This window comes from Coloeus monedula (genome assembly GCF_965178545.1).
Source record: "Coloeus monedula genome assembly, chromosome: 31".
Taxonomy (NCBI): domain Eukaryota; kingdom Metazoa; phylum Chordata; class Aves; order Passeriformes; family Corvidae; genus Coloeus; species Coloeus monedula.
In genome coordinates this window covers 105,277-122,087 of record NC_138811.1, presented here as the reverse complement: position 1 = coordinate 122,087, position 16,811 = coordinate 105,277, and the positions used below count along the sequence as shown (strand labels likewise).

At 65.4% G+C, this 16,811-nt stretch overlaps 2 protein-coding genes across 2 annotated transcripts in view; one reads left to right on the top strand and one right to left on the bottom strand.

The window, feature by feature from the left end:
* Positions 1-11,476: 11,476 nt before the first annotated feature.
* On the bottom strand, positions 11,477-13,236 carry BRME1 (break repair meiotic recombinase recruitment factor 1; the record flags this gene model as incomplete). Its single annotated transcript, XM_082299315.1, has 5 exons — positions 13,210-13,236; positions 12,074-13,126; positions 11,832-11,926; positions 11,660-11,734; positions 11,477-11,582 (listed from the first exon to the last, which is right to left on the bottom strand). The coding sequence occupies exons 2-5, from the start codon at positions 12,803-12,805 to the stop codon at positions 11,477-11,479; spliced, it is 1,008 nt and encodes a 335-aa protein (XP_082155441.1). The 5' UTR covers positions 12,806-13,126; positions 13,210-13,236.
* A 786-nt stretch (positions 13,237-14,022) lies between these two features.
* CC2D1A (coiled-coil and C2 domain containing 1A) overlaps positions 14,023-16,811 on the top strand; it is a 7,015-nt gene continuing 4,226 nt past the window's right edge. The window contains exons 1-10 of the mRNA XM_082299314.1: positions 14,023-14,069; positions 14,425-14,499; positions 14,666-14,813; positions 14,903-15,009; positions 15,094-15,156; positions 15,235-15,366; positions 15,800-16,111; positions 16,203-16,257; positions 16,364-16,453; positions 16,537-16,667. Coding sequence (XP_082155440.1) covers positions 14,449-14,499; positions 14,666-14,813; positions 14,903-15,009; positions 15,094-15,156; positions 15,235-15,366; positions 15,800-16,111; positions 16,203-16,257; positions 16,364-16,453; positions 16,537-16,667 — 1,089 coding nt within the window. The 5' untranslated portion in view covers positions 14,023-14,069; positions 14,425-14,448. The remainder of the gene's footprint in view (positions 14,070-14,424; positions 14,500-14,665; positions 14,814-14,902; positions 15,010-15,093; positions 15,157-15,234; positions 15,367-15,799; positions 16,112-16,202; positions 16,258-16,363; positions 16,454-16,536; positions 16,668-16,811) is intronic.

The following is a 16,811-nucleotide window of genomic DNA, read 5'->3' as shown; positions in this document are numbered from 1 at the left end:
CGGGGAGAGCGATGGACATGCGGGACCGGAGGCTTGGAGGGCTCCTCAGGGGGGGTTGGAGGGTTCAGGGGGAACTGGGGACACCCAGGGGGGTCTCGGGGTGCGGGGGCCCGACCCCTGTTCCTGCTGAACTGAGCCAGTTTATCCAAAGCAACTGCAAATCAGCTCAGCGGGCACCGGGGGCAGCGCCCGGGTGGGGCCAAGGGGCTTCGGGGGGTCCTGGGGGTCCCCCAGGGTGTCGAGCGGTCCCGTGGTGCTTTTGGGGACTCAGCATCCAGTGACACTCGGGGGGCTTGGGGGGGCCCAAGGGGATTCAGGTATTCAGGGGGAACCCGGGAAGGGGCTCCAAGGGTTTTGGGGGGAACTGGGAGAGCCCCAAGGGTTTGGGGGGCCCCGGGGAGCCCCCGTTGTCTGGGTGAGGGGGGCGGGAGGCGGAACTTAGCCACTGTGAACATGGCGCGGCTGGACTCTGTTCACAGGTGGGCTAAGCCCTGCCCCCGGCCCCCAAAACCCCCCCCAGCACCCCAAAACCACCCCCATGGCACCTATGCAGCCCCCCACCTGCACCCTGCACCCAAACTCCCCTAAACCCCCCCCCCCCAAGTCTCCAGGACCCCCCCAAACCCCCTCCCCCGGCCCCCCCCCGGCGTGGTGGTGGGGGCTGGGGCCCGTTGGAAATCCCTGGCAATGTGATTTTGGGCAAAAACGGTAAAAAATCCCATCGCCAGGAACCCCGGCGGGCGGCAGCGGGGAGGAGCGGTGTCGGACATTCAGAAATCCCAGTGACGGTCCCGGTGCTCCCACGGTGTCATCTCGGTGTCGAGGCCGGAACCGGTGGCACCTGTGGGAATGTGGGCAGGTTGGTGGGGATTCACCCCTGCAGGGTCACCCCTGGGGGGGCTCCAAGTGTTTTGGGGGGATCCGGGGGGGTCCGAGGGCAGCGGAGTCTCTGTGGAGACGGGCACATGGTGGCACTGGGCCATGCCCTGAGGAGACACGGGAGGGGTGGCGGGACCGGGACAGGACTGGGACATGGCAAGGGGACACGGGACTGGGCCACGGGACTGGGGCACAGCACCGGGACATGGCTCTGGTGGCTCTCCCCAGTCCCAGCACCACAACAGCCATCACCAGTCTGCGGCGTGAAACGTGTCCCCAGCCGTGCCACGTCCCCCGTGTCCCCTCGGTGTCCCCATGGCGGGATAGCCACTCCGGGACCCCCTGGATCTCCCTAATCGGCCGGGACCCACGTCCCCCGGTGCCATTAACGTCACCATGTCCCCGTCAGCGCATGTTGGGACCCCCGTGGCCCCCAGGCCGTGGCCGTTGGTCACACTGGCACGGCCCCGGTGTCCCCAGCACTGGTGGCCATGGTGGCTCTGGGGCTGGTGGCCGCGGTGGCCCCGGCACTGGCGTCCCTAGTGTCCCCGGGACCGGGGCTCTGCAGGCGCCATGTGGGACCCACGAGGCCCCGCCCGGTCGTGACATCAGCGTCGTCACGACAACGGGGCGACTTCAAAGGGAATCGGGTGGAACCGGCCCAAAAAATGGGGGTAAACAGCGGCGGCGGCACCGACACGGGGCCGGGGGGCCCGGGGGACTCCGGGAGGGCTCGAGGGGTGCCCCGACCCCAGGTCCCCACGGGGGGGGTGGCGACAGTTGCGACGGTGGCGGCCCCCCGGTGCCAGTGGGGCCCAGCTGTCACCGGTGCCAGCGGTGGCGGCACCGACAGGAGGCCGGGAGGGGTCCTGGGGGGTCCGGGGGTGGCCAAACCCGGGGGTCTACGGGGCGGGGGAGGAGGGGCCACAACGGTTACGACGGCAACAGCCCTTTGGTGCCACCAGCCCCACTGGCACCGTGGGCACAGCCCGGTGCCCCCCAAGTGTGGGGCGGGGGGTGACCTCGCGTCTGGGAGTGGCCCGGATTTGGGCCCCCCCCGGGTTTTGGGGTGTCTCCCCCGGTTTTTTGGGGGCCCCCACCCCGATTTTGGGGGCCCCTCCCGGTGCCCCCCCGGCGCCAGGGCGGTGCCGGCCCGGCCGCCCCGACCGGCTCCCGCGGCCCCGGGCGGGGGCGGCCCCGGCGGGGGGGGCGGGGGGTGCCCGGTGCCAAAATTCCCACCTTCGTCCCCAAAACAGGAGTGGGAAAAGGCAGCGGCGCCGCCCATCGCCTGCGGAATGCAGGAACAGGGGTGGGATGGGGGGGTCAGGAGGTTTTGGGGGTCCGTGGGTTGGGGGGCTGATATCGGGGGGCGGTTTGGGGGTCCAATGCCAGAGCGGTTGGGGGGCTGAGGGGGTCCCTGGCTGGGTGTGTTGTGGGGGCGGGGGGGGCTCTGTGTGTTGGTGGTCCCAAGGCCCAAGAGATGAGGCCAGGGGTGCCCTGGATTCTGGGGGTCCCAAGGCTGGGGCGCGGCAGGTCTGGGGGGTCCGATGCCGCGGGGGTCCGCGGGGTTGGGGGTCCAGTGCCGGAGACTGCTGCAGGTCTGGGGAGAGCCAGTACCGAGTGGATTTGGGGGTTCCCAGAGCCGGGGGGTCGGTGGGTTTTGGGGTTCCCAGGCTGGGAGGGGTCTGGGATTTGGGGGTGTGATGCCAGGTGGGTCTAGGAGTTCCCAGACCGGAGGAGCTCCGTGGGTTTCAGGGTTCCCAGGCTGGGGGCAATCTGAGATTTGGGGTTCCCAGGCCGGAGGGGGGGGGGGGGTGGGATCTGTGGGTCTGGGGGTTCTCAGGCCGGGGGGGGGGGGGGGGGTCTGGGATTTGGGGTTCCCAGGCCGGGGCGGCTCCGGCGTCGCGCGGGCCAAGCGGGGGCGGGGGCGGGAAGGGGCCGCCCCGTCCGCGCCCGTCGGCGCCGGGGGGAAAGGATGAATCACCGCCCGGCGCCACCGCCCCCCCGGCCCCCCCGGCCCCCGCCCCGCCAGCAGGCCCGGAGCCCCCAGACCCCCCCCCGGGACCCCCCGGACACCTCTCGGACGCCCCGCACCCCCCTGCCCGCCCCTCGCCAGCCTCGGGCCGTCGATGGCCGTGGCGGTGCCGCCGCCGCCCCCGGGGGGAATCCGGAGGGATCCGGTGGGATCTGGCGGGACCCCGCGGCCCTTCCCGCCATCCCCACGCCGGGCACGAGGCCACGGCCGCGGCCCCTCTCCCGCCGCCCCGGAACCTTCCGGGGGTCCTGCGGGGCCGTTACTCACCGGGAGCGGCGGCCGGGGGTCCCGGGGGGCTCTGGGGGGGGGAGGCCGGGCCGGGGGGGGGCTCCGGGGGCTCCCGGGGGCTCCCCAAGTCTCTGACTTTTACTCCAAGAAGGGAAACGCTTTTAAACGCTTCGCTCCGCCCCGGGAGCGACGAGGCCGCGGCGGCGGAGGGGAAGGGGGGGGGGGGAGGAGGGACCGGGGCCGCCTCCGCCCGCCCCGGGACCGCCCCGGGACCGCCCCGACCCCGCAACCCCCCTCACTGAACCAGCACCGGCCCCGAGCCCGCCCCGCCCCGGGCCCGGATCCCCGCACGGCCCCGCAGCGGCGCCGGGATGAGCCCGGGTGGGCAAAGGAGCGGCGGCGGCGAGGAGCCACGTGCCCCATAGCAGGGGGGGCCCATGTGCCCCATGGCGAAGGGGTTCAGAGCCTCATGGCAAGAGTGATGTGTGCCCCATGGAGAGTAGGCTCAGTGCCCACAGAAAGGGGGATCCTGGTGCCCCATGGCACGAGGGCTCAGTGATCCATGGCACAGGAGCCCCACAGAAAGGGGACAGTGTGCCCCACGGCATAGGGGCCATGTGCCCCACAGAAAGGGGGTTTGGTGGCCCATGGCAAGGGGGCCATGAGCCCCATAGCACAGGGACTGTGTGCCCCACAGAAGTGGGGTTCAATGCCCCATGGCACAGGATCCACAGGATCCTTCCACCCCACAGTGAGTAGCTCCTGCGCCCCATGGCTGGGGGCCTGGACGCCCCACAGCAAGTGCCTGGGTACCCTGTGGCCGTGGGGCGCCACAAGGCGTTGGTGGGGCCGGGGGGGGGGCCGGGGGTCACCATGGCGATGCTGCACACACAGACATTAAACAGAGTTTTATATCGGAAGTAGCGAAACCACAACGCGTCACAGTGGCTGCGGCGCCAGCCCTGCCCCACACCCCTTGGCCCTGCCCCACGGCCCTACCCCACAGCCAGCCCTGTCACACACCCCCAGCCCTGTCCCGCAGCCCATCCCATAGCCCCCTGCCCCACAGACTGTCCCATAACCCCCCTGCCCCACAGCCAGCCCTGCCCCATAGACTGCCCCACACCCCCCATACCCACCTGCCCCCTAGCAGTGGGGCAGGACGAGCACCCCAGTGTGCCCCAGTGCCTCCCAGAGTCCCCCGGGCCTTTCCTGGTCCCACCCCACATCTGGCAGTGGCTGCACATCTGGGACAGAGCAACACCCCCCCCGCCACCTTCGCCAGCTGCTAATTTTAAACACGGGACCCTCCCCGGCCTCCCGCGGGCCCCCAGCCCTGCTCAGGGTCGGGCATGGAACGTGGAACACGGAACGGGGAACGTGGCACAGGAAACACAGGACACAGGAACAGAGAACACGGGACACAGAATGCTGAACGCAGCACATGGCGCTGCCAACACGCAGCACACGCGTGTGCCCACATGTGGCCATGCACACCTGCACACACATGCACAGCTGTGCACACCTGAACACACTTGCACACGCTTGCACACGTGTGTTCACACCCGCACAGGCCCAGGGCAGCACCGTGGTGGCCGTGTCAGGCTGCTGTCGACCTCACAGTGGCCACAGTGGCCGTGCTGAGGCCCTGCTGGGACCGTGGTGGTCATGCTAGGTCCCTGTTTGTCACGAGTAGCCATGGTGGCCGTGCTGGCTTCCTGTGAGTCCCACGGTGGCCCTGCTGGCCCTGCTGGGTGCCCGTTTGGCCGTGGTGGCCGTGTGGGCTCCCTGTGGCCCAGGGCTCGGCGATGCCCTTTCTAGGCAATGGCAGCAGCCGGGCCATCGCCCACGCGCCGCCGGCACATTCCTCCCGCCTGAGTCAGCCTGGCCGGGAGGAGCGGGAGCGGCAGCGGGGCCGGCACGGCCCGGGCACAGCACAACAGGGCACGGCATGGCACTGACACGGGTGTCACCAGCAAAGAACAACAGGGCATAACATGGCACTGACACAGGTGTCACCGGCACGGCACAGCAGGGCACGGCATGGCACTGACATGGCTCAACATGGCACTGACACGGGTGTCACCAGCAAAGAACAACAGGGCACAACATGGCACTGACACGGGTGTCACTGGCACGATGTGGATGTGGACATGGACCAACATGGCACACGTGTGTCACTGACACGGCACAGACATGGCACCACACACGTGTGCCCAGGGAGCCCTGGCACTGGGGGAGCTGGGAGCACTGGGCTCAGGGCACTGCAGAGACTGGCAGCCCTGGACCTTGGGCACTGCAGTGACTGGAAGCACTGGGGGGGGGGCACTGGGCTGGGATTTCCCTTTCCTCCCCCCCACACTCCCTCCTAGCTCCTTCCTTCCTCGGCCTGGGCAACGCCTGGACGCCCCGGATCCACTGGATCCCCTCAGATCCCAGGGACGCCCAAGCCCCCCCCCAGCATCCCCAGCCAGCCCTGGCTTCTGTCCCCCTCCAGGGGCTCCGAGGGCCTGCGGTGCCTTTGCTCGGGAGTGCGGCGGGGGGCTGCGGCTCGGTGGGTCCCTGCCGTGGGTCGGTGGGGGGCAGAGCTGTGGGTCCGTGGGTCCCGAGGGGTTCCTGTCGCGGGTCCTGGCGTTGCCACGCGACGCTGTTTTGGCGGGGCTGAGTCACGGCCGTGACTCACCGGCAGCCCCGGGACCGGCACCACCGGGCGGGGCCACCGGAGGCGGCCCTGCGCGGGCCGGGGGTAGCCCAGGGGGTATCCCCCGGGGGGAGGGTGCCTGGCACCTCCCAGGGCACGAGGCAGAGGGGCGATGGGCACCCACGGGTTCCCCAGCAACCGCAACCCCCCCCCCCCCCCGCAACCACGGGGCCCCCTGCACGCCCAGGTTCCCCCCCTGCACCCCTGGGTGCCCCCCGGGCCCTCCCTGCACCCCCAGACCCGCCTTCACCCTGAAGCCTCCCCGAATCTTTGTGTCTCCCCAGATGCCTCCGCTGCGGTCGGGGGGGCCCCGGGGGATCCCGATGCCGCGGGGGAAAGGGGGGAGGAGGCCCCGGGGGCCCCCGGTGCCGCGGGTGGGGGGCACGGGGGGGGGGGGGTGAGTCAGGGCCCAGCCACGCGCCCGTGAGTCACCCTGGGGTGGGATCGGCGGGTCGGGACAAAGGCGCTTTCACAGGAATGGGCCCCCCCGACACCCCCGCAGACTCCCCCAAACCCTTAGGGCCCCTCCCGGCCTCTGCTGGGTGTTTGGGGGGGCATCACCCTCTCCCCCTGTCCTCCCCCCGTCCCGGCATCAAGCCTCGACTTGCAGGGGCCGGTGAGTCACCGCAGCCGGGCGGGGCCGGGAGGGGGTTGTGGCATCGCTGGGGGCACCGGGACCACCGGGAGGGGCCGTCGGGACCCCCGGGACAGGGCACAGGGACCATCGGGACCCCCGGGACCGCCAGGATGGGGCAATGGGACCACCATGGCGGTGGCGCTGGGGTGGCCCGGGGATGAAGAGGCGGAGCGCATATGGCACCGTGTGCCACCGTGTGCCACCCCACGTGCGACGAGTGGCTCTACCGGGCCCCCGCCTTCCCGTGCCTCAGTTTCTCCGCTCACATCATGCCAGACTGTGCCGTGCCACGAAGCCCCTGCGCTCCCCAACTATCTCGGGGAGAGGCTGTCGCGCTGGCTGGGGTCTGCTGGAGGGAACACGGGACTCCCCCTCTCCAGACCCTCCCGACGCCCCCTGCCCAGCTCGCAGGGGTTAAAAGCGCCCACCGCCCCTTTAAGGGGAGGGGCTGAACGGGGCGGGGCGGGGCCGGTGGGGCCGACGGCCAATCAGCGCCGAGGAGGCGGCGCGTGCGCCCAATGGGCGGGGCCGCCGGCGTGAGCCGAGCCCCCCCCTCCCGTCAGAGCCGGGGGACACCTCCGGACCCCCGGGGACAAATGGGGACACCTCGGGACCCCTGGGGACACCTCCGGACCCCTGGGGACTCCTGGGGACACCTCCGGACCCCCGCGGATAAATGGGGACACCTCGGGACCCCTGGGGACACCTCCGGACCCCTGGGGACAAATGGGGACACCTCGGGACCCCTGGGGACACCTCCGGACCCCTGGGGACAAATGGGGACACCTCGGGACCCCTGGGGACACCTCCGGACCCCCGGGGACAAATGGGGACACCTCGGGACCCCTGGGGACACCTCCGGACCCCCGGGGACAAATGGGGACACCTCGGGACCCCTGGGGACACCTCCGGACCCCTGGGGACTCCTGGAGACACCTCCGGACCCCCGGGGACAAATGGGGACACCTCGGGACCCCTGGGGACACCTCCGGACCCCTGGGGACAAATGGGGACACCTCGGGACCCCTGGGGACACCTCCGGACCCCTGGGGACAAATGGGGACCCCCGGGGACAAATGGGGACACCTCGGGACTCCTGGGGACACCTCCGGACCCCCGGGGACAAATGGGGACACCTCGGGACCCCTGGGGACACCTCCGGACCCCTGGGGACAAATGGGGACACCTCGGGACCCCTGGGGACACCTCCGGACCCCTGGGGACAAATGGGGACCCCCGGGGACAAATGGGGACACCTCGGGACCCCTGGGGACACCTCCGGACCCCTGGGGACAAATGGGGACACCTCGGGACCCCTGGGGACAAATGGGGACACCGCGGGACCCCTGGAGACACCTCCGGACCCCTGGGGACACCTCCGGACCCCTGGGGACTCCTGGAGACACCTCCGGACCCCTGGGGACACCTCCGGACCCCTGGGGACAAATGGGGACACCGCGGGACCCCTGGGGACACCTCGGGGATCCCTGAGGACACCCCACCCACACCGGGGGTCACAGAGTTTCCCCAGCCCCGGGGCGTCCCGGGACAAGAGGCGCTTTGGGGTCAAATCCGGGGGAATTGGGGTTCAGCCGGTCAATGACGGCCCCCCCCACCCCCCAGTTTATTCCCTTTTCCCCATTTCTCACTCCAGAAGGGGCTGCGGTGGCTCCTGGGAATATGCTGGGATTCGCTTGATGCTGGGATTGGGTTTGGAGTGAATTAGCCTTGGATCGGTGCCTCGTTAGGGAGGGATCCTGGCGGGATTCCTGAGGGATAACTGGGGAAAGGTAATGCCAGGAGCAGGGTCGGATCCCGCCGGGAGATGGAGAACAGGTTTGGATCCCTGGTCCCCGCTGGGTGAGGAGGGATGAGGCGGGATCCCCACCGGATGGACAACAGGGACAGATCCTGGATCCTGCAGGAGAACAGGGGATGAGACCAGATCCTAGACTCCAGTGGGAGATGGAGGACAGATCCTGGGTCCTGCAGGCAGGTGGGGGATGAGGCTGGATCCTGGTGGATGGAGGATCCACCAGGGGATGTGGGACAGTGTCAGATCCCAGCTCCTGCCAGTGAATCCCAGTGCCGTGGAGGCTGTCGGTGAGTTTGGGGTAAAATCGCCGACTTTCTAGTGTGTCCTGCGGCCCCCTGGAGCATCCCGAGGATCCTGGTGATGATTCTCACTAGGGAGGAATTTCCCAAACCCGTGGATTTCCCCCGGCAGGAGGTGCCAGTGCCCCTCAGGTGCGGAGCTTCTGAAGTACCGAAAATCCCCAATCTTCCCCTAAAATCCAGGTGCTCCGGGATTCCTTGTGTCAGGAAAATGAATCCACAAACACCAGATGTTTATGTCCAAAAAGGAGACAGAGGAGTCCTGTTACTTCATTCGAATAAAGGGAGAGGCCATGGGGCATTCCCCTGGGGTTTCCCAAATTGTTAGATGCAGCCTCCTTTTTATCCTAATTTGCCGGCCACATCACCCTCTTCCTTTCCCCCGTTGGCTGAGGTACTTGAGATGTACAGAATTCCCGAATCGCTTAATACAGACCCCCTTCTAATGTGTACCCCCCCTTTTTCTTTTCCTGTGGAATTCATGGTTCCCCCCTTCGCTTCTTTCGCCTCTCAGTATCTGGCTTTTACCTATCAGCAGACCCATAGTTTGTTTCTAAAGACAAATCTATCTCATTCCTTTCACCAGGAAGCCCTGGGGCGGGGTGGGGAGGTTTATAGTCAGAGTGATTTACCAAAATCGCGGTCATTAACTTAAATCCCGGCGATTTACCCAAATCCCGTCGATTTACCCAAACGCCGGCGCCTTCCAGTCGGGAAGGGGACGGCGCAAACTCCTCCTGGAGCCGGGCCGGGGCGGTTCCTTCGGCTGCACTGGGCACGTGCAGCGGCCTAGGAAAACTGGGAGTACTGGGACCCAGCACGTGGAGCTCCGTCCAGCCCCGAACCGCGGGCACCGGGAGCAGCGGCGGCACCGGGAGCAGCGGCGGCACCAGGAGCAGCATCATCACCGGGTACAAGGAGGTTGGGAGCACTGGGAGAGAGCACTGTGGTGTCCAGCCCCACGCCACCAGCAACACTGGCAGAACCAGCCCCACACCACACCGGGAGCACCAGCAGCACCTGGAGGAAGGAGCCACACCCAGCCACGCGCAGTGTGGGGAGCACCAGTGGCGTGAGAAGTGCTATCTGTCCCCTCGCCACACCGGGAGCCCTGCAGCACTGTGGTGTCCAGCCTCATGCTGGAAGCATGAGAGCGCTGCGGTATCCCACCCCACACCGCACCGGGAGCACTGAGATCCCCATCCCGCTGCAATGCACGGAATCCGCAGGCCAGTTCGACATGTGGCGGGACTACCTGGGGCTGGCAGCCATGGTGGCCTCGCTCCTCCGTGACCCCGCAGGCCTTGAGGACCCCTCGCCGCCCCTGGGGCCCCTGGCTCCGTGTGCTGGGCCAGCTCCGTGTGCGGGGCCGGCTCCGTGTGCCGAGACAGCTCCGCGTGCTGGGCTGGCCCTGTGCTCGTTCTGCAAGCACAACGGGGAGGCCCCGGGTGTGTACCGGAGCCACAGCTTGCGGGACGCCCACGGCCGCCTGCAGTGCCCGGTGCTGCGCAGCTACGTCTGTCCCCAGTGCGGGGCCACTCAGGACCGGGCCCACACGCGCCGCTTCTGCCCCCGCACGCACCGTGGCTACACCTCCGTCTACTCCCGCCCGGTGTGCCCCAGGAGCGCCGGGAGGAGGCAGGGGAACACCAGGATGTAGCCGAGAGATGGAGGATCCTTTGTCACCGCACAGGTACTGGCGGGGTGTGGTGATGCCATGGCGTATGTGGCACATCCAAGCCTGTGTTCATCCCAGGGTGGGATTCCCGTGAGGAATCTCATCGTGGAATTGGCACTGATGGAGGGAAGGGGGCACACCAGAAGTAGCCGAGGGATGGAGGATGCCACATCCCCGTGCAGGTACAGAGTTTGTGGTGCCCCGGTGATACCACAGGGATTGTGCTGCATCCAAACCTGCTTTGGCCAGATTCCCATGAGGAATCTTGTCAGGGAATCAGAGCTACCAAAGGGAGGGAACCAGGAAACAGGTGACGGGGGACACCGGGAAGTAGCCGAGGGATGGAAGATGCCATATCCCCATGCAGGTACTGGAGGGTTTGTGGATCCAAGTCTGGATTTAGCCAGGAACAGGATTCCCATGAGGGAATCTCACCGGGGAGTCAGAGCTAAAGGAAGGAGGGGGCACTGGGAAACAGGTGACGTAAGGACAGAGACACGATTGGAGCCTGGGTTTGCCCAGGACGGGATTCCTGCAAGGAATCTCATCAGGGATTTGGCACTAATCATGGGGTGCATGCTGGTGCTTCCCGGTGCTCCCGCCTCTCCTGGCTTCTCTTCCAGGGACTTCCTCAGAAGATGAGACCGTGGCTCAGCGCTTCCCTCTGGGACCAGTCTCCCCAGTTTGTGCGACTTTGTGCCGCCTGCCAATGTCGTAGGACCCAGATCAGTTGGTCTGGCCGGATTCGGGCACTGCCACCAGGGCCAGTTCTGTTTTGTGTTGGGTTTGAGTTTTGAGTTCTGAATTTTGGTTAATCCCAGGCTAGGAAGGGGCTGCTTCTCCGGCTGCTGGAGCCATTACTGGATGTTCTGAGCTGGACTGCTGAGTTTTGGTTAATCCCAGCCCAGGAAGGGGCCAGCGCTCTGGGTGCCGGAGCCGTTACTGGATGTTCTGGGTTGGATTGTTGAGTTTTGGTTAATCCCAGGCCAGAAAGGGACTGGGAGGGGGCCAGTGCTTCAAGTGTTGGAGCCTTTATTCAAGCACTGGAGCTGTTACTGAGCATTTTGGGTGGGTTTGGTGGGATTTGTTCACCCATGATGGCAGGAGGAGCCTGGCATTCAGTGCTGGAGGGTGGTTTATTCAGTGCTGGAGGGTGGTTTATTCCCATTGTGTCCATCAATAAATGGTTATTCCTGATGTTCCCTACCCCTCTTTCCAGCGGCTCCCACTGGGCACTGGCCTCCGGCCACGCCGTGGCTTTTGCCTCCGGAGCAGCTCCAGTCCCCGGCAGGCACCCATGGCCAGGCGGCTGTGGGGAGACATAGGCATCACCCAGGGGTGCTGGACCCCCAATCCCAGGGAAATCCAAGTGGATTTGGGACTTACTTGAGGTCTGAGAGCTCCCGGATCAGCCCGCGGATGACATCGGTCGCATCTGCCGGTTCCGTGGCCCTGGCACTGCTGGGAGAAGGAGAATCAGGATCTTCCTACTCCTCAAATCAGGAATTTCAGTCAAAATCAGGATTTTATTCCTGCACTAGGGTCTGGATCCACCCACCTTTCCCATGTCTGTACTGGGCTGTTCCCCATGGAGCCGGTGTGGATCTGGCCTCTGGTGTCCCATGGCTGCTGCCCAGCAGCATCTGGGAATGGCTGCAGGGAAAGAAAAGAGCTGAAGATGGAGCCCAGGGGGATGTGGAAGCTTCCAGGTGAGGTGGGGAGGGGTCTCTGGGTTCCAGTTTAGGATGGGGGGGGGGGGCATGTCTCAGTTTGGGTGGGGAGGGCTCATCCCAGCTTTACCTTCTCCACTGGGAGCTCTGGGCTGGTCCCTTCCCGGTGGTCCTGAGGCTCGGTGCTGGTGGCTGCTGGATCCAGTCCCAGTGTCACCACACTGGAATTCCCACCCTCAGCATTCCCACTCTCGCAATTCCTGCTCTCTGTGTTCCCTCCACCGCTCTGGGGATCTCTGGGACAATCCAGTGACCCCGTGTCCATGCTCAGGGCAATCCCAGTGCCACATCCCTCCTCCAGGGCACCTTTTTCCCCCTCTCCCACTGCATCCGGCACCTCCGAACTCTCTGCAGGGGCCGTGTCCTTCACCGTGTCCTCAGGGCTGGATCCCTGTGCTCCAGAATTCCCTTGTTTTGGTGATTCCAGCTGATTCTCTCCTGCCCCATCCCAAATTCCCTGTTTCAGTGGCTCCAGCTGCTCCTCTCTTGCCCTATCTACCTCTGAAATTCCTGGTTTCACTGACTTTGGACGCTCCTCTCCTGCGCCATCCAAAATCCCGTGTGTTGGTGTTTCCAGCTGCTCCTCTGCTGCCCCATCCACCTCAGAAAGTCTTGGTTTTGGTGATTCCAGCTGATCCTCTCCTGCTCCATCCAAAATTCCCAATTTCAGTGATTCCAACTGCTCTTCTCCTGCTCCATCTGCCTCTGGAGTTCTCAGTTGGGGTGACTTCAGCTGCTCCTCTCCTGCTCCATCCCCCTCCAAAGTTCCAAGGTGGGATGATTCCAGATAATTCTGTCCCATTCCATCCAAAATTACATGTTTCACTGACGCTGGGGGCTCCTCTCCTGCCTCATCCACCTCCAAAATTGCCGGTTTTGGTGATTCTGGACAATTCTCTCCTGCCCCATCCCAAATTCCTGGTTTTGGTGACTCCAGATCATCCTCTCCTGCCCCATGCAAAATTCCTAATTTTAGTGACTCCAGCTCATCCTCTCCTGTCCCATCTGCTTCCAAAATTCCCAGCTGGGGCAATTCCAGATGATTCTCTCCTATCCCATCTGAAATTCTCTGTTTCGGTGATCCTGGTGCTCTGCCGCCTCCAATTCCCTTGTCTCTCCCTTCCTGAAAAAAACACATTAAAAACCCCAGTTTGGGGAGTTTTGCCCTCTGCTGGGTGTGAACACCATGCTGGAGGCTTTCCGTACCTGCAAGGCTCTGGCTCCATGCTCTTCCCCATGGATTCCCTCTGGATCCACCTTGCCACTGCTGTTCTTGCTGTTGGACCCAGCAAATCCCATTGGGCTGGACCTGGATGGATCCAGCCCAGGTCACTCACCCCCCAGTCCCCTCCTGTTACCTCGCCTGGGGGTCCATCCCAGCAGGATCTCCATCAGGATTATTGCTCGGGGAGGGAACAGGCACGGCTGAGCCGGCAGCTCCCGGAGCTTCCTGAAGGATCCGCTTGGCTTTGGGAGCATGGAATTTCCTGTTGCCTGTTGTGGGGAGGAAAGACAGTCCCAGTTTGGATGTGGAGGAGTCCCAGTTGGATGGAGAAGGGTCATTTTGGGCCCAAACTGGGACATTTGGGCATTTCCCAGTTACCTGGGAGTGGGTGGGTCCTGCGCTTCCCCATCCTGGTGCTACCTTGGAGGGACATGGAGCAGCCCCAAATTACCCCAGCCCCCTATTACTCCAACCCCTCTCATACCTCCCTATTTCCCCTCAGGCCCCAGCAGCCATTTCCCCCCCCAGCTCTCTACCCCCTCAGCCCAATCAATATCCCCCAGGCGCCCCCAAAGCCACAACCGCAACAGAAAGCCCTAAACCCTCCAGGCCTGAGTTAAAAATCGTGGAATTTCCGCCGATTTTCCCCATTTTCCCTCGATTTCCCACCTCCCCACGGGCCCCCTCACACTTTTCCCGCCTTTTCCCGGCGAGCCGGAAGTTACAGTTCTCCTCCCGCGCCTCCAAGCGAGACGCAACCGCAGGGGATTTTGCGACAGCGGCTTTTGCGACGGCGGTGCTGTAAAGCGCGGGGTGTTGACAGCGGCCGACGGAGCAGGAAGTGAGTGAGGAAAACGGGGAGCAGCGGGGATAATCCGGGATCAACCGGGATCACCCGGGATCGCCGGGGTCACCGGGATCTGGGGGTGAGGGGCAGCGGAGCACCGGCGGAGAGCTGGGGGGTGACGGCGCATTGTGGGGTGCTCTGGGAGGGGGGAAAAGGGGCGACTGGGCCTTGTGGGGCGCGGCCGGGGGTGTGGCGGCGGGGCCTTGTGAGGAGCGGGGGGGACACCGGGATCTTTTGAGGGGGCTCTGAGGCAGGCTGGGACCTTGAAGGGAGCTCGGAGGGGCTGGCGGGAGGCTCCGGGAGTCGGGGGCTCGGCTCAGGGCCGGGATCCCCACGTATTCCCCCCCAGCTCAGCCCGACGGGACACGGAGCCATGAGCCGAGCGCGGAGGGTCCCGGGCCGGGGGGCCGCCATGGCCAGGCAGGTGCGTGTGATCCCCGGGATCCCCCTCCTCCCCTCCATGGGCTCCTGGAAATCCCCTCTCCGCTCCACCGCTTTCGGGGATCCCCTGCTCTGGATCTGGGGGGGATCCCTTCCTCCGGATCCCGGGATCCCCTCGCTCCCCCCTCAGCACTGTCGCCCCGCCTCAGATGGGGCTGCTGGCAGATCCCGGCGCGGGGGGAAGCCCGGGGGATCCCGGCGGTGACGGGGACGCGGCGCTGGAGGCTGAGCTGCTGCTGCTGCTGCGGGGCCGGGAGGCGCCGGAGGGGGGCGAACCGCCCCCACCCCCCCAGCAAGGTAAATCCCCCTTCCCTTGCCTAGAGCTCCCCGAACGGGGGTCAGCTTGCCCCCCCAAATGGGTTTGTGACCCTCCTGTCTGCCCACAGATCTGGCAGCAGTCGAGGCCCTGGCCCAGCTCTGCCTCCGGGATCCCCTGGAGGAGGAGGAAGAAGAGGAAGGGGAGGAAGAGCTGGAGAACGAGGAGGAGCTGCTGGTGAGGGGGGACCGGGGGGGTCCCGAGTCTGGAAAAGGGGATCCCTGCCCCAAGCAAGCGCTGATTCCTGGGATCCCTGAGCAGGCAGAGCTGCAGGAAGTGCTCGAGGAGGGGTCTGGGAGCGTGGCTGCAGCGGAGACCTCACAGGTATGGCCTGGGTGACCCCAGCCCTGATCCTGGGGTCGATCCTGGCAGGGCTATCCTGGTGATCCAGTGTTCCCCTAGGAGCCCACGGATGCCGGGGTGCTCCTGGCTGAGCTGTCGGAGCGTGCAGAGCTCTATCGGGCGGCCCTCAGGAACGCCGCGGCAGAAAATGGGAACGGGGCCCGGCTCCGGCGCCTCCAGCGCGGCCTCAAGGTGAGTCTGAACCCCTGGAATTGGGGCTTTGGCCATTCTGGCCAGACCTGATCCCTCTGCCTTTAAAACCCTTGGAATAACCTTGAGTTCGTGCTGTTTTTCCTAGTATTGAGCAGCTTGTCCCAATTCTGAACCCTGTTTTACCCAGTTTTTCCTGAATCTGCACAGCTTTATCCTGTTTTTTCCATTTTTGAGCCCAGTTTTATTTCTCTTTTCCCAGTCCTGACCAGTTTCATTCCAGTGAAATTCCCTTGCGTTCAATCCATTTGTTTCATTCCATTCCATCCATTCTCTTTCATTCAATTCTGAGCCCTGTTTTATCCCATTTTATGATTACAGATCCCTGTTTAATACCATTCTTCCCAGCTCTCCCCCCATTTCACCCCATTCCTCCAGATTTTCACCATTTCCCCCCACTCCCCTTTGCCCTCAGACCCTGGAGCAGATGCTGGAATCCGTCCGGAGCGGGAAGCAGATAGACAAGGCTGAGATTCCGCCCCCGGTGGCTCTGGGGAAGGGTGGGGTGGCCCCTGTGCCGCCGCCCTCCGTGAGCCCTGAGCCCCAAGCGCAGCCTCCTGCCCCTCCACAGCCCCCCCCAGCCCCTGATCCCTGCCCAGATCCCTGCCCGGATCCCGGCTCAGTGCCGGCGCTCCGGGTGCGGCTCCAGGAGCTGCAGAAGGAAGCGCTGGCGGCCAAACGCTGCGGGGACACGGCCACGGCCCTTGGGCACTACCGGGCAGCCAAGGTAAGCCCAGGATTCCCGGAATCTCCCCATATCCCTCTGTTTCTGGGCCCTGCTGCCATGCCCGAATTCCCATTTTCCCATGGTTTTCCAGAGGCTGGAGGCACAGCTGGAGGCGCTGGGGCAAGGCCAAGTTCCGCCAGCCCCTGGTGAGACCCTGATCCTGACGGGAAAAGTTTGAGCTCCCGTTTTGGGGGATAAACACCCCAGGGGTCCTGCTGGTCCTGGTGGGATCTGGCTGCTCCCTTCCTGCAGATCCACAGCCGGAGGAGCCGAAGGCTCCACTCCCAAGGGATTCACCGACGAGGGATCCACCGGGCACCAGCCCAGCCCCTCCCGCCACAGGTCAGCCCCGGTCACTCCCTGGGGAGGGGGAACAGGGAGGAAAAGGGGGATTTTCTAGGATTTTCCCGTTTTTCCCACCCCAGAGCCACCCCGGGCACCACGGGACGTGCGGGAGGCGCTGGAGCAGCGCATGGAGCGGTACCGGGCGGCCGCAGCCCAGGCCAAGGACAGCGGGGACGGGAGGAAGGCGCGGATGCACGAGAGGATCGTCAAGGTGGGAGAGCCCAGTCCCAGAACAGCGTTTCCGATCCGGGCGCAGCGATCCCAATCCCAGCACAGTGATCCCAGTCCAAGCACGGTGATCCCAGTCCTGCCCTGGGGGAAACCCTGTCCCGGTGCTTCCGATCCCAGAACAGTC